The 21,750-nt window shown below is 54.0% G+C and overlaps 1 protein-coding gene across 1 annotated transcript in view; it reads left to right on the top strand.

Moving 5' to 3' along the window:
• Nucleotides 1-14,950, top strand: part of TG (thyroglobulin) — a 202,992-nt gene extending 188,042 nt beyond the window's left edge. Inside the window, exons 44-48 of the mRNA XM_040979252.1 lie at nt 4,209-4,390; nt 6,106-6,213; nt 12,619-12,753; nt 14,187-14,377; nt 14,799-14,950. Coding sequence (XP_040835186.1) covers nt 4,209-4,390; nt 6,106-6,213; nt 12,619-12,753; nt 14,187-14,377; nt 14,799-14,917 — 735 coding nt within the window. The 3' untranslated portion in view covers nt 14,918-14,950. The remainder of the gene's footprint in view (nt 1-4,208; nt 4,391-6,105; nt 6,214-12,618; nt 12,754-14,186; nt 14,378-14,798) is intronic.
• The last annotated feature ends 6,800 nt before the right edge of the window (nt 14,951-21,750 follow it).

The raw sequence follows: 21,750 nt of genomic DNA, 5'->3' as shown, positions 1-21,750 counted from the left end.
GAGTGGGTGTGGAGCCAGATGGTTTGACCTCAGCACCTGCCCCTGGACTGTGCTCTGCCCTGCTCCCTGGAGGAGAGAGCTCCAAAGGGAATTTGGGATGTCTTAGCACTTGTGGCCAGAGGGACACACCCCCATACCCATGGTGCCAGCACTGTCTGGGGACTTACGAAAATGCTAGGGGTAAGATGTCTGGCTTGGTTGTGTGTCACTGTGAGACTTACGATGCCTGGGTTGATGCCTGGCTTTGTCTGGCTCCTAACTCCTGCTTCTTACGAATTCAGACCCTGAGGAGCATCAGTGGTGGGAGTCTCTGACACCCTCCTGGTAGATCCAGTTGGAGTGTCTGTGCTACTGGGTTCAGGTTGACCCAGCCCTGGCTCTTGTGGGCATCTGGGGGAGTAAGCCAGTAGATAAGTTCTGAAGAGCGAGAGAGATCACATTGGCACAAGAATTGGATGTACAGGAGGAGTCCTTCTTAGCCAAGTGTGGCGCCAACAATTCCCACACTGCAGCATCCACTGTGCCACATGGCCGAAGTCAGGGATTTTTTGAGCTCTTATTGGTGTGTAACAGCTGGGGATTTTTTTCTCAAGCTATCCAATCAGTGAATCACATTCTGGTTGGTGAGCAATACAAATCATAAAATCAACTTAGGTGGTAGGCATTAGAAACCAGCTTGGGTGGTACACAACATGAAGTATCCTATCAACTTAAGCTCAGAGAAGTCCTTCAGCCAGTCAGTGAGCAAGTGTTTAGAGCAGTAGCCACCTGCGGTTGGCTATACAGGAACCAAAATGGAGTCGCATCTGCCCACTGCTGTGGGGTGCTGTCACCCGGCTGCACCCCATCACAGAGAGGAGTTATGGGTGTGTCTCTGCCTTCTCCCACCCCATCTTTCTGCCTGATAAATAAGTAACTCAGAAACATTTTTAAACGAATATTCTGGGAATCTACCCTGGACTCACTAACATCAGAACTGTATTTTATCCAGATTTCCAGGCTATTTGGATCCACATTGAAATTTTTCTTTTTAAACAATATGAGCCTCACCTAAAGCCATTACACAGGCAAACTAGGCAAAGGTGTTTAAGCAGAAGAGACAGCATGGCCTTGGAAAGCGGAAAGCCTGTTTGGCGTTTGGAGAACACAGTGTCACTCCCTTTCCCCACTGCCCAGATCTTGGGGTCACTTCCTGGGTCTCAATGCCAGTCCAGCAGCCAGGGTAAGGCAGAGCTGTGACAATGAGTGGGGTGCTTCACGTGTCCCAAGCCAGTCATGGGGATGAGCCAGGAGAGCCTGCTCCATGGGCAGCTCTGCTCGTCATCCCCAGCCACAGCCCTAACAAATTGTTTCAGAATGCAGGAAACAGCATTACCACCAGCACGCACTTCCTCTAGGTTGTAACGAGCAGACCAGCCTGGGAGCAGGCTATTATCAATTCAGTCCTAGCCCTACTTCCTCTGCCAAGTAGGAGGGTCTGGGGTTTTGGCTGAGGGGCCTCCCGGTGGCCCTCTTGCGTTATAGCTTGCATGATCATTGCGTTATAGCCTGGAGAGGGAAGTCATGTCTCGGGTTTGCACAACAATGACCAGTGCAGCAGGAGCATGAACCCCCAGTCCTGCAGTGCTGGTCATCCTGTGGCTGCTCGCTGCTAAGAACTGCAGGTGGATTTGCCTCCCGTGAGCCTGGGGAGTCTCGGATGCAGACAGCCCAGCCTTTCCCCACTCCTACTCTGGTTGCACCCACTCTGGGCTCAGCCCCACCCAGTATCTGAGGTCTCTGTAATTCCCCCTTTACAAACCAGGCAGTCAGCAAAGGACCTGAAGGTTCTGCCTGGCCATCCTCCTTACCTTCACCTACATCCCTGCCCTCCTGCTTTGGGCTCAGAGCAGAACAAGCAGCCTGAACACGAGAAAAGACCAGGCTGGGCTCCGCCTACCTTCACTGCTCATTCATTGTTACACAGAGTGAGGAGGGAAAATGTGACTCCCAACAAGGAGGAGCCCTCTTCCCTGAGAGAGGATGAGGCCCAGGGCGTGGCTTGGTGCTTTCCTCTTGGAGCCAGGGGGCTTGGGGACAGCACAGTGAGGCAGGTTTAATAATCTGCTTGATCCATGAAGCCGAGAGGTGAAGCGACTCGCCCAGGGCCACAGGACAGGAAGAGGCAAGCCCAGCTTGCAGGCCCCAGGCTCCTGCCTGCACACCAGGACCTCCTGGCTCCTCTTATTCTGCATCTCCTCTGAGGGCAGGAGAGACACAGCCTGTGTTGGCACCATCTCAGGCATTTCAAAGATGCTGAAGCTCAGAGAGAGGCGGATTACCTTCCCTGACACTGCCCTGAACTGACAGCAGACACCTGAACCCTGCATATTTTTTTAAGATTCATTTATTTATTACTAGAAGGGCAGAGAGAAGGAAAAACAGAAAGCTCTTTCACTCATGGTTCACTCCCCAAGTGCCTGCAACGGCTGGAGCTAAGCTGATCCAAAGCCAACAGCCAGGAGTTTCTTCCAGAACTCCCACATGGGGGCAGGGTCCCAAAGCTTTGGGCCATGCTCAACTGCTTTCACAGGCCACAAGCAGAGAGCTGGAAGGGAAGTGGAGTAGCCGGCACACAAGCCAGTGCTCATATGGGATCCTGGTGTGTGCAAAGCGAGGACTTTATCCACAAGGCTACTGCACCAGGCCCAAACCCTACATTTTGACTCCAGACTCGGAGTCCTCAGTTTTCTTTCCAAGTATAATAAACAGCAATGATGCACAGGCATGGGCCCAGCGTGGTGTTTCTGTGCAGGCTGAACAAGGATCAGATCAGGGCACCCAGTGTACGACCCTCTTGAGCAGGTGTGTGATAACCACAGCCCTCGCTCCTAATGGAGCAGAAAAAGACGCGTTGTGATTGGTAACAGATTCCTCCGCTGTGTGGAAGAATTCTGGGGTGTGTTGTGACTGTAATGCTTGAACGTGGACCACCCTTTCCCACTCCCTCCCATTCTCCGCCCAGACCCCTAGTCACCACCAGACCACTTCTGCTCTGCGAGGTCCGCTTGCGCAGGCTCCCCGGTCGGCTGGAGTGTGCAGCACTCGTCCTGTGTCACACTTGTTTCCTGTTACACGACCCACATGCTCACAAGTGGCCGGATTTCCTGTGGTCTGTGGCAGAGGAGCATGCCCTACATCGTGGATGTGGGCACCACGTCCTCTTAGCTGCTTGCCCTCTGGTGATGATGCGTGTGTCTGAGTGAGTGTGTGTGAGTGTGTGTGAGTGTGTGTGAATGTGAGAGTGTGGGCTAATTGATATACGTGTGAGTTTACATGTGAGTGAGTGTGGAGGGAATGAATGTATGTGACAGTACAGGTGTGAATCTGAGTGTGAGTGTGGGTGAGTGTATGTGTGTGCAAGTGTGTGTGAGTGTGAGTATTAAAGCTCATGCCAAGCCCAGACCCTAGAGCCATGTCCAGCTATGACGCAGGAGCATCCTCAGCCGAGGCGCTGCCCCCGCTCTTCTCCCCTTCGTGCCCACACAGGCGTAAACTAGCTCATGGGGCAAGGCACTGTCACACCCCCAGATGCCCACAGCACAGCCCAGAGACAAGAAGAGGAGAGAGGGAGGGTCCGCTCCCGCCTGGCTGGCCACCCCGCAGGCCCTGGCCCAGGCTCTAGCCTTCCACAGCCCGGCAGCCCGCCCTGCTGGTCCCTGGGGAGCCACGCACTCACGGCTGCGTCCTCCAGTTTGTGTCCTCTAGAGCCAGAGCCCCCCGAGACAGGTCGGGGGCTCCTGCGCCGGCTCAAGGTCTCTTTCCACGTGGCCCTGAGTGAAGCACATCTTTAGCTGAGTAAAAACGTGTGCACAGCCCTTGATGGTGCGTGACCAAGGCAGCAAACGAAGCAGGCCGTGAGAGCAGTCGGAATATGGACTGCAGGCCAGGCCAGCAGCTCACCGGAGCCATTTTACTCACTTCCCCTGTGTTAACCCCTCCAGTCCTTCCCATCACCCCGCGGTGGACGGAGGAAGAAGGCACTTGGTTAATGACACCCAGCAAAGGGGAGACAGAGCTGGGCTTCAAACCCCAGCAGACTGCTTGCTGGAGAGAAAATTCTAGAACAAGCTTGTGAGCAGGACACTGACCTGAACTTTTCAGGATCTGGCCAAAGAATCATCGTGCAGTATTGTTTTTTTTTTTTTTAACTTTCCTTCTTTTTTTAGAAATTTGAGGAAAGTCAAGGGCGGAGCAACAGCAAAACAGCCTTCTACCAGGCGTTGCAGAACTCACTGGGTGGCGAGGACTCGGACGCGCGTGTGCTGGCCGCTGCCACGTGGTACTACTCGTTGGAGCACTCAGCGGATGACTACGCCTCCTTCTCTCGGGCGCTGGAAAACGCCACGCGGTAAGCGCCAGTGCTATGGCACCCCTGCCTCCAGGGCTGGGCCCTGGAACAAGCCTGGTTTCCCTGCTGCTGCCCCAGGGTCACGGCTGGCCTGGCTCCCTCCTGCACCTGCGGGGTTCTCAATGGTGCCAAAAGTGTAATTCCCCAGAAAGGCGCAAGGAGTGGCTTTACAGTGAGAGGAAGGGAACCTGGATTTCGGGTCATTCTTTCTTCAAAGGCCTCTGGGGCAGGGGCCACAGTGGGGACCCACTCATCCCTGCCTTCCCCCCTCTGTGGTTGCTGGGTGACGGTTCCACTCCCTTTTTGCTCCCTGTCCCTGGAGCGGAAGCAACATCAAGGCCCAGATAGCTATTGAGCTGGCCTCTGCTGGGAGGGGCAGGCCAGAGGGTCTCTGGGTCTCTTGGCTGAGGGGGTGTGGCTCCAGTCGGGGGATCCTTCGCTCAGGATGACTTGGTACTCAGCCGTGGGGGTCCTGGGGCCCCAGTGACTTTCAGGTTCCCTCTTGGGTAGAGCTGTGCCCTGGCCCGGGTTGTCAGCAGCTGTGTCTAGCCCCCAGGCTGCCTTGTCCAGTGGGTTGGGGAGAGGGCTACCGGGTGGAGTCCAGAGAGCCTCGGTGCCTGGGGTAAAGATGAGATCTGAGAAGGCAGCACAACCAAGGGAGGCTTCCTGGAAGAGCAGCCAGCCATCCCCTTCCCTGCTCCCACTCCCAGATTCCTCTGGGGCCATAAGCAGAAGCACAGCTGTGGCCAGCCCGGCCCGGCCCAGCCTGTGCACCAGCCCCATCAGCTGTGGAGCCTTGCGGCAGGAAAGCGTGCTCCTGACCCACAGAGGCACCCACAGCACTCATTTCGATCAGCAGGAGGCCGGTGGGTGCCTCCCGTGACAGCTGTGGGGCTGTCCCTGCATTACCAGCCTTGGTCATCGCCGAGTCTCGGTGGTTAGCGACCCTTTCACCCCGTGTCTCAGCTGAAGGGTTAGCGGCCAAGGCCATGCGGAGCTGCTGAGTCGCTCGCTTTCAGGTGGCTTGCACGCCAGGCTTGGCTGTCACTGCACACAGGGCCAGGCTGTCACGGGCTGCAGTTTCATAAACACATTTGCGTCACCCACAAAGGGAACATGGATAGGAAATGTCACTGCAGGAGACAGCCTGGCATTTAGGCTGGCTCGTTCCTTGTGCATTAGAACTTGCTGGACAGCTTCCCAGGTCCTCCCCACTAGAGGAGGAGCCACCCTCTCCAGTGGTGCCATTGAGACACCAACGAATGTTCCCTGGGTGCCAAGAGGTGAAGGTGGCAGAGTGATGGTCAGGTGGGAGCCAGGGGTCTCAGGGTGCCACCTGCACAAAGAGCCGTCAAGGTTCTGCCGCGCTGAGCTCTGCTGACGGTTACGTGTGTTTTGCTGTGATGAATTTTGCTCCCAGATCTTTGGGTAAAACTGCTGCTGGCCCTGGAAGATATTCATCGGCCAGATTCCTTAACCCCTAATGTGCCATTGCTGGTGGGGGCTGGTTCTGGTATCCCCACTCATCCTGAACCAGAGCAGACCCCACACTATGGCCTGACTTGCTCATCAGTGCCCACCTGTGCCATTGGAGTACCCTCGCCTGGTGAACACAAGGACACCGGTCTTTGTCGGCCTGGGTCACTGTCCCCAAAGCACGGCGTAACCACCACAGCTACCCTCCCTCCGCCACTGCCACCTTCTCATTTTCTCAGGGACTACTTCATTATCTGCCCCGTGATCGACCTGGCCAGCTTGTGGGCCCGGAGGGCCCGAGGAAATGTCTTCATGTACCACGCTCCTGAGAACTACGACCACGGCAGGTAAGGGGGCCGTGAGGAAGGCAGCCACAGGCGACAGAGGCAGTCTGATTTGGGGCAGCGGTTGGCAGAGGAGTGGGCCTGTTGCCACTGTGAGCCACAGGGAAACAGAAAGCAGGACATGGCCAAGGTTCAAGTTCTGGATCTGTGATGGGAGACCCATCACTCATCCTCATTAATGCCTCAGTTTGATCATCTACCAAATGGGTGCAATAGTACTAGCCTCTCTAGCTCATGGTACTGTGAGCAGGAAAAGTAGAACCAAGGACACGGAAAGCTTTGTGCTGGCACTTGCTATTAATCATGTGTAGTTAGTACTTAGGAGGCGTCACCATTGACCTTGCATCTGTATGTCTCCAGACTCGGAGCATTTAGCTTAAGAGAACAGCTTTTCACAGTATAAAGGAGTTCTCTTTTTCTCTTTCAACTAAAGGAAAGTTTCATTTGCCCCAGTAATTTGTGGGCCTTTCTCACTTCCCTTCAGCTTGGTGACTTGTGACTTAAGATCAGGTGAAGTGAAGTGGTCAGCATGGGTGGGAGGAGCCAGAGGTTAACGCAGAAGAGATCCAAGGGACCCACACCAGTGGACAGGGGGCATGGCTGGGGAGCAGAGAAGTGGCTCCCAGGGTCCCTAAAATCAAGGCAGGGGTGATTCAAAAACCAGAGGGGCAGAAACACTGTGTCAGCTGAGGAGGAGGAGGAGCAGAGCGGCCTGGGGCGCAGCACATGTGGGGGTCTGAGTCATAGGACTGCCTGTCTTGGGCTCAGGAGCAGGTGGATGGGCCATCTGATCCGCTGCCCACACCTGCCTGGGACCCTGCAAGGAGCTGGGGCACCACTCCCCTGGTCAGCTATAGCAGTTTCAGTTTCACACAGGAGCACTTTGGCCGTGAGCCCTTGTCCTGCCCTGAACTCAGCCTCAGGGACACCAGAGTACCAGCAGAGTAACTGTTGCCAAGGGACCTATTATGTGTCCGAGCAGAAGTTATGCATTCCAGCCTGGACCAGGGGCACCAACCAGCCTCAATAGGGCTGGATCTGTGAGCTGCAGGGCTGGTTAAAGGGGTGCCAACTGCACAGGTTGAGGTCCCTCACCGGCCGGGCCACCCGGGCTGGACTCCGTTGTTTCTCTGAGCCACTGGGGCCGCTTCCACACCAGGAGGCCCTTGCTTGTCACCCTCGAGGTTGGCATCCAGCTCATAACAGAGCATGCATCAGGATTGCTTTGCATGGCATTAAGGAAACTGTTGCAAGCACATGTTAGCATTCACAGTGTCCAGAAACAGGCTGGCTCATGGCTGCCCACACACACATGGGTCCATGGACGTTGCTAGATGTGACTTAAGGGAAGGATCTGGACGTGGGTGTGCCCTCACTGCAGGCACAGCAGCTTGGGTGAGAGAGGCCAGGGGAGGTTTGTGCCATATGCAGCAGAAAAGGTAAGGAGCGCAGGAGACAGAGACAGGGCCATGTGACCAGAAACCAGGGGATGCTGGCAGTCCCTGCAGCTGGAGGAGCAAGGAGTAGGATTTCTGGTGACTCGAGAGTGAGCATGGCCCGCTGACATCCTGACTGGAGCTCAGAGCTGACTGCCAGAAGTGAACATTTCAAGATTTTTCAAGATTTTTTTCATGTATTTATTCCAAAGGTAGAATGCCAGAGATAGATCTTACATCTGTTGTTCCCTTCCCATACCCGACATTGCAGTGGGACTGGCTTGGGCTGAAGCCGGAAACCAGGAGCTCCAACTAGATCTCACATGTGAGGTGCAGGTACTAACTGCTTGCACTATCGTTTGCTGCCTCCCAGAGGGTGCACTGGCACGAATCTGGATTGTGAGCAGAGCAGGTGCTCAAGCCCAGACACCCCAGTTGGGCACGTGGGCATCCCAAGGGGCATCGTGGCCCTCATACCCAATGCCCAGCCTGCACTGCCATGACTGAAGTCTCCCCAGGCGTGCTCAGTGGTTCCAGCAGCTTCAGGACGCCAGTAGATGCCCCTGGTTCTAGTGTCGCCAAAGTTCCCAAACTCCACATGGTTTCCATGCGCAGATGGTTTAATGTTCGTAGTATGGCTACAGTGATGATGGATTCCTCTGGAGAACAGGGCCTGGCAAGCCCTAGTGCTAAGAGATGTGTCCTCTTATTATAGCTGCAGAACGCATTCCTGACAGCTCCCCCTGCAGCTCCCTGCGTCCCTGTCCCATGGTGGCAGTGTGGCACCATCCCTGTAGTACAGACCAGTATCAATGAATGAGCCACAGACACTAACTCATTTCATCGTTGGCAAGTTTATCTTCTTCTAGAAAAGACTTTTCTCTCCCCATCTCCCTCTCTGCTCTGTCAACACCTCTCATTTTATTTCTGGCTCACATCTCTAAGCTTAAAATGTGTGTATGTGTGTGTGTGTGTCTACACGCATGCACGCTAGCTTTACAACCATCTGTCTCCTCCCTCCATCCCTGTTAGCATATATTAACTTTCCTGGCAGTAGCTAACTAGCAGAATGCAATAAAATGTTGCTTACCTTGCAGGTTGTGGCTTATGGCTCACAGAATAACTATGCAGTTCTCTGACAGCCCACTGGATAAGACCTAAGCATCCATCTCTGCAACTGAGGGTGCTCTTCTGGAAGGCAGGATCAGGTGTATGGATGTGAGGCAGGGACACAAAGAAACTAAACTTTGCTGTGTGAGGAGAAGTTTCGGATTCCCAGGCTGGCAGGACTGCAGAATGGTCTTGGGTAATTCCATTTTACAAATAAATGAAAGGCCAGGAAGGAGAAGGCATGATACCCCCTCCCAGAGCAAGCAAGTGGCAGGCCAGCCCTGTGCCCCACCTTCTGCCCTGCCTCCTGCCTGCCTTTAGTTGCACCTGCCAGGTAGCCGTTTGTGGCAACTGGAGGTCTAGTTTCCAGAGCATTCGCTGGCCTCATATGAGGTCAGGGAGGGTTACCAGACGTGAACTGTATACTGTATTCGGCTCCTTGGTCTGCAGACTCCTGGGGTGTCACTTGCACACCCAGAGGGTGCAAGGGATAATTCAGAGAGAAGCAAATTTGACTCACCTTTTGACAGAGTGGGATTTAACTCTTACTCCGGCTCTAGCTAGGATGTTCCACTGTTCTGTTGCTTGAGCAAGAAGCAGCCCAGCACAGTGAAAACTAGTGTTCTAATCCCATCTGCTTATTAGCTGCCTGCATTTCAGCAAGATCCTTTACCTCAGTTTCCTCACCTATGAAATGGGTGCAGTTGTCCCTACTTCATAGAGCATGTGCTGGAGACCTGCTGTACTATGAATGTCCACTACTTGGCCAGTTGGCTTATTTCCTTTTAGGAAAAGATAAGGCTCTAATGACAAAAAAGTTAAAATGACCAATGAGGCAGTCATGCTTTTCTTTTCTAATTTGACCCAACCCTGGAAAACAACACCAAAAATTCCAGCTTGAGATGTTTTGCATCCTAGATGTGCCCATGCATTGCAGAGGCCTTCAGCTTTTAGTGGAGCAGCTTTTCAGATGACTGCCTTGCTGAGTTTGTTGCAATGAAATCAGAAGAGAAAGAGGGAGAGAAAGAAAGGAAAGAGTGAGTCCAGGAAGCGCTGGGAAGGGGCCAGCATCTGTGGCGAGGGGAGAACCTTCAGGAAGCTGACACGTGAGCTGAGTCCTGAGACAGGGAAAGACACGACCCTGGAACAGAACTGAGCCAGGAGGAGTTGGCATGAAGGAGCTGTCCAGGAGGAGCAAGGCCTGGGGCAGGAAAGGGCTTGGCGTGTCTGAGCAGGAGCGGGACTGAACCGAAGAGGAATGTGGCGGGAAGTGTGGGCAGAAAGGAGAGGGTGTTTCAGTTCACATAGGAGTTTGTGTGCAAGGTAGTTACACGCACATGATGGCAGTTGCTTGGGGTCTGTAAGAAGCCATGCTTGGTGGAATGTACAATGGTGTGGATCTTACAGGTAAATCAAGCCTGCTTCCTCTTGCCATCCGTTCACTTGGAGCAGGAGCAAAGGCTGGGGGAGGGGAGCACTCAGTAGCATTCTCCTCTTACATTTCTTTAAGAAATGCCAACATAAAGAAGCGAGCTGCGGCCAGGTTGGGGTTCCTGGGAGTGGAGCATGCGCCTGGGAGGCGGTGTGCTTGATTAAACTCCATAATCCCTGTGACACATACAACTGGCGCAGAGCCTTTGCTCTGGGTAGATGCGGTGGGAACAGATGCATTGGGTTTCCAGACCTGCGGGCACGATGCCTTCTCGGGAGGAGTGAAGCACTGTGGCAGTGCAGGAGCCTGCTGAGGGAGACCGCCTGTGCTGCACGGACGGACATCAAGTCAGTAACCCCGCTGGGCTGGAAGGCTGGCTCCCCCGTCGTCCCCCACCGCCCACCAGGCCAGAGCAGTGCTCTCTGGTCTTTGTAAGTTCACGGCCAGCCCTCATGGCTCCTCCCCACCCCACACGTGACGGCAGGCATTTCCGGCAGCTTGATACGGGCTCTGAGGGAGCATTTCCATCATGGAAAGGGGCAGATGTTACAGATACGGTTTCTTTCCCTCCCCGAGCCTGTGGTTAACTTTTAGCAGCACATACTTTCCTAAAACTCTGATGAAGACTACGAATGAAGTCTTTGCAGCCAAGTTCACGCCCACAGCTTCACACCAGTGTGTGTCTAGAAGCTTGCCCCAGGCCCCGCAGCACACTTCCCAGCACAGAGACACCCACTATTAGGGATTCAGAGGCCGCTCACTGGGGCAGGGAAGGACACAAAAATGCAAGAAAGAATTGAGGGCAGACACCCACAGTGCTTGCTTGCTGACCCTCACTCAAGGTCTGGCTGTAAGCGTGACTATGTTGCCATCTTCCTGCTAAGGCCCAGAGAGGTTGTGCATCTTGTCCAAGGTTGCACAGACACAAGGAGTGGTTGAGCTGTTTTCTTTGGAGGAAACAGGAGAGCAGGTCTCTGTGGAAGGCAGAGGCAGTAATGCCTGAAAGTCAGACACTAACCAGAGAGCAGACGCCCAGTGGCCTCCCACACCTGCCGTGCGTTCCTCCCCCTTGAAGCTGAGTGACCTCGGGGCAACGAGCTCACTTTCCTGACCCTGCCCCCTCCTCTGTGGAGTGGCTGGGTGGAAGTGGAGTGGAGTATGCAGCAGCATTTCAGAGAAAGGTGAGACCAGAAGTCATCACCTCCGCCCCGGGGTGTGGATGCCACCCAAGCTGTCCCATCCTGCTTGGCCACTCAATGAGCTGTGTGTCTCTGGGCAAGTCAGGGACCCTCTCTGGGTTCCATGTTTCTGATCTGCCACTGACCGTCCGCTGGGGACACCTGCCAGGTCAGAGGGCTCAAGCTATACACAGGACCTCTCCCCTTCTGACACGAGCTACACATTCAGGGGCTCCCAGACGCCCTCGGGACATCGTGGCTGATGACAGGGAAAGGACACCAACTGATTGCAGATGAAAAAGAGAGGCACACGACCAGATGCTGACATGTGGCTCCATCCTGCATGATGTGTGACTGTGTGCGTGAAATGCCACGAGCCACGGAGGCTCACCCAGCCCTGGTGTCCCAAGGTTTTGGTCAGGGCTACTCGAATAGGTGTGATTAATCACCTGTGTGTTTCAGCCCCACTGATGGGTCACCAGACACCATGTGACCGGAAATCTCCATCCTGCATCACATGATTCATTCTTCTGATACTGCCAGGCCTCACCTGAGATTACAGAAGATGGGGGAGAGCTATTATGTTCTCAGTGTGGCCACCTCATCCCCAAAGACAGGTGTCAATGTGACTCCCCTCGCTGAAGCAGAGGGCCAGGGCCCCTCTTGGAAAAGTCAAGTTCTTTTCTTAGGTGACTGGGAGGCCCCTCCCAGACTCACAGAGCTCACCCAATGGCCTCAGACCATTCAGAACACTGGCCTGGCTTCTGGGTCTTTCTGCTCATCTTGTGCCACCTACTGCATGTCCTTTGCAGTACCAGACAGGGTTATGGACAAGAGCTCTGAACCAGTCACCATGCCAGGGTGGGCTGACCAGTGAATACCAGCCATGAAGACTGGCAAGAAAGGGCTAAGGATACAGCCCTGAATGAAGACAGCCATGCAGTGGTGCTCTCAGTGTCATGGGTGGGGTGTAGCAAGTGCTCTTGCGAACTTGCTTCCCAGTGCTGTTAACAAGAGCTCTGTGCTGGGCCCACTCCAACAACAACTGTGCCTGGGCCTGCCCTAAGGAGGCCAGCGGGCAGAGGGCTGAGCCCAAGCCCCAGCACGCCCCACTCCCACCAGGAAGCCCACAGCATCATGTTAAGAGGGAAAAGGCTTGCTCTAGGGAGAAACATGGGGTTTCTGCTTCATTTGATTTCTCTCGCAGTTTAGAATTCTCATGTTTGCTCCCCTCTTCTCCATGTTGCCCCAGCCTGAACGTGCTGACAGACGTGCAACTCGCCTTTGGTCTGCCCTTCTACCCGGCCCTCGAGGGCCAATTCACCCTGGAGGAGAAAGGCCTGTCTCTGAAGATCATGCAGTATTTTTCCAACTTCGTCCGATCTGGGTAAGGAGGCCTCTCTCCCGAGTCCTGTGCTGCCCCCACCACGTGCACACAGACACACTCATGCACGCGCCTCTTCCAAATGCAGTGACCTCATTGTGTCTCGAGGACTCAGTCTGCTCTCCACAGCTGCCACATGGGCCCCTCGTCACCTGTCTCTAGCTCCCCCTCCAAGCCAGCGTTGCCTCTGTGTAGCTGACGCTCCGTAGGGAAAGCTGCCCAACTAGACGACACAGTTGTTCAGCTGCATCTGACTGAATCATCCAGAAATCAGTTTCCCAGCTTTGACACCAGTGACACTCGGGCTTGGCTCTGTCCTTGCCATGTCCGATGCATCCCTGGCCTCCACTCACCAGATGGCCCATGGTACCCACCCCGTTCCAGCTACAATGACCAAAGATGTCTCAGCCATTTGTCCCCTGGGGGGGCAGACCACTGGGAAGACACCCACTCTCTTTCTGCCCAGGGGTTAGGAGAGCACCCTGCCTTAAGTTACCAGCCTCAGTGTAACTCAGCATAAAGTGCTCAGTGCCCCACTGTACTCCCAGCTGCCTCTGCTCTGGCCCAACTAGCATAATTACTGACTGCACCTCCTAAACTGGCCCTGCCATTCCCTCCTCCTGGTGATTCGGTTGCCTTTCTGTCTTTGACCAGATTGCGCTGATAAGCCAGAACCATGCTAGGTCTGCAGGAAAGGTTAAAAGGAAAGACAGCCCACAGCCCAGCTCTGATCATTGAAGGCCAGAAACAGATGGATCAAGGCATGAGTCAGGACAGCAGAAAGCTCAATGTAGTTTGTTATGGGAGCTGAGTGGGAAACAACTTCTTGTACTTAGGGCTTTAGGACATGCTTCTTTAAGGGAAAGCCATGAAAGTAAAGCCTTGGCAGGTGCGTAGGATGTTCCCTAAAGCCTGAAGAAAGCAGCCAGGGCTGCAATGGTTAGAGCAGGCAGAGCCAGGAGCAAGCACACTGATGGGCATCCACTGGCTTGGGGCTGGCAGGTGCTTAGGAGATGGACCCGGGCAGCCGGTTAGAGAAGGAACCTGGGTCCAAGAATGGGAGTGCAATATCATCTCGCAGGGGAAATTGGCCAGGAATTAGCAGGAAAGCTCCCTGGCTCTCAACTCACCCCTCTGCCCCAGGCTTTGGACCATCCATCCAGAAATGGCACACAAATCAGAGGTCATGAGCACAGAGGCGACACGGGGCCTCCTGTCCATCCAGAAAAACCCTTGTCCAGAGAAGCCCGAGAAAGGGAGCTCAGAAAACTCCAGACTCAGTTCTGACCATGCCCGCAGGGCGGCTCCCACCAGATCAAGGGCTGACCCACGAGCAGGCATGTCTTGGTCTCTGGAGACCAGTACAAGCACAAAGAGAATCCTGGTGACCGAAGAAAAGGCCAGTCTCCCTCATGGATGTTTCTTCCTTCTCCCAGGAACCCCAACTACCCTCACACATTCTCCAGGAAAGCACCAGCCTTTGCATCCCCATGGCCTGACTTTGTCCCTCGAGCTGGAGGCGAGACCTACAAGGAGTTCAGTATCGCACTGCCCAGTCGCCAGGGCCTGAAGCAAGCTGATTGCTCTTTCTGGTCCAAGTACATCCGGTCCCTGATGGTGTCAGCAGGTAACCACACCCCTGGGGCAGGAAAGGTTCACCTCTGTTGGGGTGGGGGTGGGGCTGATTGCAGTCTCAGCACCTGCTGGCTGTGAGCCAGGCGCCCTGCCTGTGCTGTGTGCTCTGAATGGCAGGACTCATGCCCTTCCCATGAGCCTGGCTAATATGTGTGTGAGATTCTCAGCTCTGCTCTTGGTGTCTGAGTCATTGGCTCTTTGCTGGCATGGCCAAGTGCCACAAGTCCTTGTCCTGGCCCCACAGCCAGACCAGAAAGCTAGTGATTCAATCATTAGAGACAACCCACTGTAGGATCTAAACAGGAAATGTCCATCAGAAACGGGAGTCCTGAGAGTCCAGAGAGAATGGGACAGGTACAGGGAGAAGCCTGGGTCTGCCCTGGACCAACCTGCACCTGCCCCTTCTGTTCCAGCTGGAGTCAAGGATGGCCAGTCAGCAGAGGCTGACAAAGAGGAGGAGTTGATAACGGCTGGATCCGGGTTGAAGGGAGAGCTCCAAGAGGAACCAGGTTCCAAGAGCTACAGCAAGTGACCAGCCCTGTGGTCCCCACTCACCTTGCCAAGTCCTTCCCTGCCCAGCACTTCCTGCTCTAAATGGCCACACAGATAATAAAGCATCCACGTGCAATGATGCGTCACTCATTTGCAAAATTCTTGAGCAACACTAAACTGTGACCTAACTTCCTGAGCCTGGGAGTCTTTCAATATACGAGCACATGCACAGCCCCCGTCACACACCAGGCCCCAGGCTGGGGAACCAGGATGTGCCGGTGAAGGCCAGAGACCAGCACAGACTAGGCCCATGTCCTTGTGGGGGTGTGAACATGGAGGCAGGGACAAGGGACAGCCCCAAAGCCCCCTTATAAGAAGTAGAATTGCCAAGACCTGATTGGCTGTGAAAGAGTGGGCGGGCGCAAGGAGCAACAGCTGGCCCAGCTGTCGGTTGATTTGGTTTCAAGATTAGCAGCTGAATTTTATCATTTCACCCTCCCACAGGACACATTTGTGAGCACAAATCTTCAGTTCAAATTCTTTCTGCTCCTGACACATGCCTAACCGTGAGAGCAGGAACAGCTGCTCACGTGTTTGTCACAAAAGATGTTTCTACCTTCTGTGGCCTTGCAGCCGTCCTGGTGTGGCCCAGGGTTAGCCCAGAATGGTTGGTGAAACCAGGGTGCATGCAGCTGGAGGGGCTCACAAGTTCCCTGGTGCTGCCTACCACCCTCCATCAGGCTGGGCCTGGGGGCTGTGACAGGATGCTGGGGACACAGAGCCGGGAGCAGATCATGGCCCCAATGCCCACAACCCAGAGTCCAGGTGTCAGCAGGGTCATGCCCACTGCAAGGCTCAGCTCCGTGCCTCTCCAGTTCCCGGTGGCTGTAGGTGTCCCAGGGCTTGCAGTGATCCTCCAGTCTTTGTCTTCCTGTGGCCTTCATCTCTGTATCAGATCTCCCTCTCCTTCTGGGGGGGTGGGGGTGGGACGGGCATTTAATAACAGGGATTAAGACTTGGGGACCCTTCTATCCCATATGGAGATACATGGGTGCAAGTCCCAGCTCTGCTTGCAGTCTCCGCTTCCTGCTAATACACAACTTGGGAATCATCTGTAATGGCTCAAGTGCTTGAGTCCCAGTCTCCCACGTGGGGGACCGCATTTGAGTTCCAGGCACCTAGCTTCAAGCTGGCCCAACCTCAGCTGTTGCAGCCATTCAGGGTGCAAAGGAGCACATGGGAGCTTATCCCTGTCTCTGTCTCTTTTTCTGCTTTTGAAATACAATGAAAAAATGAGCAGGCCCAGCAGTGGTTTCCCAGTGGGGCCAATCTTTGAGACTCACTAGGGAGTGTCTACAAACTCCCAAGACCCAGGCCACACTCCATGCTAATTAGGAAAGGATTCCTGGAGGAAAGTGGGGATTAGGAAGCTTCCAAGCATAGCTGAGGATGCATGCCACCCTCTCATCCTCAGTTCCCTCACCTGGAGAACGAATACAACTCAGTTTGCTACCAAGTGCTAGCTGAAGACAGGTTAAACAACTCTGTTTTTTTCCCACTCTTTCCCATTTCCGGAGGGCAGGATGATGGCCCCCAAAGCTGTGTGTGTTGTAATTCCAGGCCTGCGACGAAGGTCATGGACAGGGAAGTGAAGCTTGCATGGAGTTACAATTGCCAATCAGCTGACATTAAGGTGGCTGCCAGTTGCATGCGATGCGATCACAGGTTTCCTAACAAGGAAGCAAGGGAGAGAGAAGGAAGGGCTGGGGAGAGTAACACGTGAGTTCAGCCTTGTGTTGCTGGCCTGGAAGATGAACAAAAAGGTCATGGGTCTGGGAATACAGGGAGTCCCTGGAAGCTGGGAAAAGCAGGAAATGGATGCCCCCTCAAACACCTACGGGAAGGTGCTCACCTTGTTAACATCTGGATTTTAAGGTAGTTAAGGTCTGTGTCGCATCTCTGACCTGTTGCAAAGCAATGTATTTGTGGTAGTCCTGCTCTTGGATCAAACCTCAGGTGTAACCACTTCCTAGTTTTCCTGATAACACTCCTAAAAAGTCCGCACACATTGTCACCGAAGCACCTTGTCCACCAGCATTATGTGTGGCAGCAGGTGGTCCCCAGCCTCCACGTGGTTGTGGTTGAGCAGTGGATTTTGTTGATGGAAAGAGCCTCATACCACCGCTGTTGCAAGCCCTGCCTGGGTGGTCTGACATCTGCTACTTTGTCCTCAGCCTCAGTAAATGAGATGAAAACATTTCATTTCTACATCCTGTTACATACAGAAGATGCCAGGCCACTTCACAGAGCCCTTGCAGTCCACAAACTAGGGTAGCTGGAACTAGGAGGGCTGTAGAGACCAAGCCCTCTGGAGGGCTGGAAGGATGAGAGGGACAGAGCCCGTCCGGGGCCCACAGTTCTCACTGAGAATTCGGGGTCCCGGACTCCCACTATGGTGCTCTTCCTCAGGCATGGCCCAGCTCTCCACTCCTTGAGGGCTCCATAGCCACTTGGCCAGTGGAATGATGAACTATCTCTGTCTCAGGGTGGCCACGAAGGCATCGCCAAACCCTTCCCTGTGTGTGTATCAAGGTCGGGAGCTCATGGGACATCTAGCCTCAAGGCCAAGGTCACCCAAAAGTCAGAGGTAAAGAAGGCAATTGCTCCCATTGAGAACCAGAGGGAACTTCAGAATTAGTAAGGTGTGAGTCCAGAAAGGAAATGAGGACATTAAGTAGGAGTCCCTCCGGCCATGTGTAGGTAACTTCCTCTTGAGTTGGAACCACCCAGGGCAAGATGAGGCAAGTGATGTTCTCCAAGGGAAGTTGATTGTCAAGTCAGCCAAGGGCCTGGCCAATCTCGGTGTCAAGTTACTGCTGTACGGCAGTGGACACTGAACCCAATTATGGAGTGCAAAGGGCCTCAGAATGAATTAAGTTGTTGGGGTGCAGCCCCATAATTGAGTCCTGGTGACTTTGTGAAGAGGGGGAGAGGGTGGCAGTGAATGTAGACAGACGGGGTGCTTCCTACCACCTCAGGCCTCTGCCAGGGAGAGTGCTGAAGACGCTGCAATGCCAACGTCTGAATACCCAGGCGTGATGCCCCAGCTCCTGACTCCAGCTCGCTGCTAACACAGGCCCTGGAAGGCAGCAGTGAAGGCTCCACCGAGAGGATCCTTGCCATGCTGGGGAAGGCCTGGAATGGGCTCCTGAGCCCAGGGTTCAGCCTTGTCCATTCGCACCCACTGTGGACATCTGGCGAGTAGAGCAGTGAGTGTGGGCGTGTGTGTCTTCCCTGTCTCTCTTCAAATGAGTAAAAATTAAGGAAAGAAGAACATCACCTCCAAATGAGACCCTCTAGATCTTTACACCTCCAGAACCATGAGCCCAAATAAATCTTTTTTGTTGTTGTAGCACACCCCTAGTATTTCACTACAGAAATAAGGAGTTGGTGTCAGATGTGGTCCTCCATTTCCCAGCCAGTCCACAGTGGCCCCAACAATGCCAGGAGTTCAGGGCTTCCCAGGTCTTCACTGAGGTTGAGAAAATGGGAGCAGCTATCACCAGCTCACCCCAGGCTGTAAGCTCAGGGTCCCCAAATAGGGTCTAAAACCCACCCAAGAAGTTGGTTAAATAGATTCCTCTCCACCAACCCTTGGGAATAAACAGATCCACAGGAAAACTCCTAAATCCACAATTTCGTATGATTAACCCCACATACCAAGTCTCTCCCATGGTCCCCTGTGTGCCATCCCAACTCCACACAGGGGAAGTCTCCCGGAGGTTACTCATCAGCTGAACACTAGGCCCGCTGAGTTCCTTCCGAGAAGGATGATTTTTGCTTGCTGACACTGTTCAGCCTCACCTTCTGTACCTTCCAAGTTGGGTCATGATGTGATTTTTGTTTTCTCTGGATACTTGCATAACTCTGAACAGCATCTTCCCTTTCTTGTCCCTCAAGTGCCCAGCCACTCCTTGCCTGCCATTACAGAACGCACAGGCTCACACCCACACACCCCTCGAGTCCCCGTCTTCAGCTCCATTCCGGAGCCACCTTACACTTTCACAGCCATGCTTCCCAAAGGGCCTGATCCATGCCAAGTCTCTGGTTTTTGTTGTTTGTTTTTTCACAAAACCTCACAAAATCTAAACTGTCTGCATGTTTCGTCTGTCATATATACTTGAATTCTCAAGACCTCTGTGGGCACAGGTTTCCAAGTGATTTGGAAAGTTCTTTCATTCACAGGATCCTTTTGAAGTTCCCACATGCTGTTCATACTGCCAGTTCCACTTGGCCTTGTGTCCTCATGGAGCTCTTTCATGCCATGTCCAGAGGGTCAGTTCCAAACCAGGCGACACCATGAACCCTCGCAACTGCGCATACGTGCGAGCAGTGTTTGCGGCAGCTGGGACCATGGGTCGTGTTCTCCAATGCACAACGTAGCCTCTAAGCGCTGCCAGAGGACCATTTCACACCTCAAGGCTGGAAGATTTCCTGTGAATTAGTCTTGGTCAGTTCTTAGAACCATGCTATGTTTCAGAGTAACTTCCATTTAGACCACATCACGACGCTGCTTTGTTTTCTTTTTCTGAAGTTCAGAATCACTTCTTTCTGCATGCCTCCTTTTTTTGTTTTCTCTCTTTCTTGCTTTTTTAGGGTCTGGCCTCTGCCTACGAAGGTGCCCAGTTCCTGCCCACAGACCACCAGCACTGCAGAGCTGTGACATAACACCCTGGCCTCCAGCACTGCTGGGTGACTCCACCTTCTGCCATCTAGAGATTAGACAGTGAGTGGCAGCCAGTGTGACAGCCAAGACCCAGGGCTGCTGGAGTGTGTCAGCGGATGAGGCCACGGCCAGTGACAGAGGCTGGGACTCATTCTGCTGAAATGGAGAGCGCCAACATTTGAGACGTTTGCTGCTTCTAACCTTCACGCTCACCCGAACTCCATACCACAGCCCTGAACGAACCCCTAGCCCTCACCCTTAGCCCTAAACTTAACCTTAACTCATACCCTCACAGTCACCATAACAGCAAACCCTAAACTAACCCCTAGCCCTAATCCTAACCTTAATCCAGATCCTAGCTCCGAACACTTGAAGATTATCTCCTGCATTCCTTTTTGATTCAAGCAGGCATTCGTGAGGGCTCCCCCACTCTGGAGGTGCCTACAGTCCCTCCTTCCTGGCCCTTCTCCATTGCTCCACAAACATTATATGCATCCAATTCTGGGCCAGGCCAGAGGTCAGTGTCATGGGAAGAGTGGGTGCTGGAGTCACCTCCCTGCGGAGGTGACATCTCTGTGTGCTTGTGTGTGTGAGTCTGACCCATACACTTGATCTTAGCCAAAAGGCCGAGAAGCGATGAGTCTGACCCATTATGACCCACTATGGAAGAGCTGGGGAAAGGGTGTTATGGGCAGAGAGGCATGAATAAGGAGAATAAGGCCCTATGTGGAAGGAGAAGAGCCAAGGCTTGTGTGCACCTGCTGTCAGCTCCGTTCTGGAAGTTGGCGTAAACTCACATGCCTGTGTGGAAGTCCATGACATGGTAGTTCCCATGGAGGGCAGCACAGCACAAGGAGGTAGAGGCTACGGGTTCCAGTCCCAAGCTTGGAAAGTGAGCGCCAGCCACAGCGGGGACTCAGCGGCCAACCCCTGCCGCCTCTCGCTCTGCTCCCCACCTTCCCCAGCAGCCTTTCAGAGGCTTGCTTGAATTGACTGCCAAATGTGGAGTGAACATGAGCACTTGCTTGGAGCTGTTGTGGGGACTGAAAGAAGATCACAGGCTCCAAGCGTGGCCAGACAGGGTAAGTTGCCCTAAGTGAGTGACATCAGAGGCAGAATGCACGGAAGCTAGGCATGTCCCATGGGATGGGAGTCCAGGAATGTTCCAGAGCCCAGCTTTTCATAAAGACTCCATAAATTAGACACTGCATACACATCCCCAGTCCATTCCAGATGCCATCCCTCACAGTCGTGTAGTAGGTGGTGGCCCTGGGTGGGTGGTGGCAGGGAGACGGGGGAAAGAGTGTGGCACCAGCCCGTGTGTTACTTCTGTGTCTACAGCAGGTTACTCCCAAGCACTTCGGGCTCAGAGTCCTCTGGCTGTGGTCTCACATACCAGGGTACCAAAGTCAGTCCCGCCTGCATCCCCCTTTCTCTCTTGCTCATGATCATTAACACTGGGTCAAATGTTTCAGTGTGTGATGGCTTAGACAGTGAAACAGTCAAGCTCAAGCAGAGGAAGCAAGAAAGGTTGGCTGGTGACCTTCAAGGGCACCCGCAGGGAGGCCACCAGGCCCACCGCTTCTCTCTGAGTTCAGCTCAGTTTTTACAGGAGACTAGATCTTTGCAGTAAGGGTCATTACTTCCTTCTCCTCCAAGCTGGGACAGAGGGTGGGGAGATAAAGATAAGCAAGTTGGCAGAGCATGCTGGAGACCAGGAGACAGAAAACGGGCCCTGGGACATGGAGAAGAGGGCGACTCGTGACACACAACAGACGCAAGGCGACTCCTGCCTGGGAAGTGTCCAGCACACTTCTGCACAGAATCCCTCATGTCTCAGTCACATGGAGTGAGGGGTGGGAGCCCAGCTCACCCAGCACAGACGGGGTAGAAGTCCTGCCCAGAGCTGGCTGCAGTGACAAGGCTTGGCCTGGTGCTGCCAGACCGCAGGGCTGTGGATGGGGGTGGGCGCCGGCTGCTCTGTGCTCGGAGGATGAACTGGCGGGGCCATCGTTGTGACTGCGAGGAGGTGTCTCAATGGCAGGAGCTTGCTGTCAGGCCAGGGGTGGGGAGCAGGTAAGGGAGGCACACCAGGGGCTGGGGGAAAGGCAGACTTCACCAGTGGAGTCCAGTAATGCCAGGCAAAT

Source organism: Ochotona curzoniae, unplaced genomic scaffold, assembly GCF_017591425.1.
Source record: "Ochotona curzoniae isolate NIBS_2020 unplaced genomic scaffold, NIBS_Ocur_1.0 contig_3190, whole genome shotgun sequence".
Classification (NCBI taxonomy): Eukaryota; Metazoa; Chordata; class Mammalia; order Lagomorpha; family Ochotonidae; genus Ochotona; species Ochotona curzoniae.
This window is presented reverse-complemented; position numbering and strand designations above follow the sequence as displayed.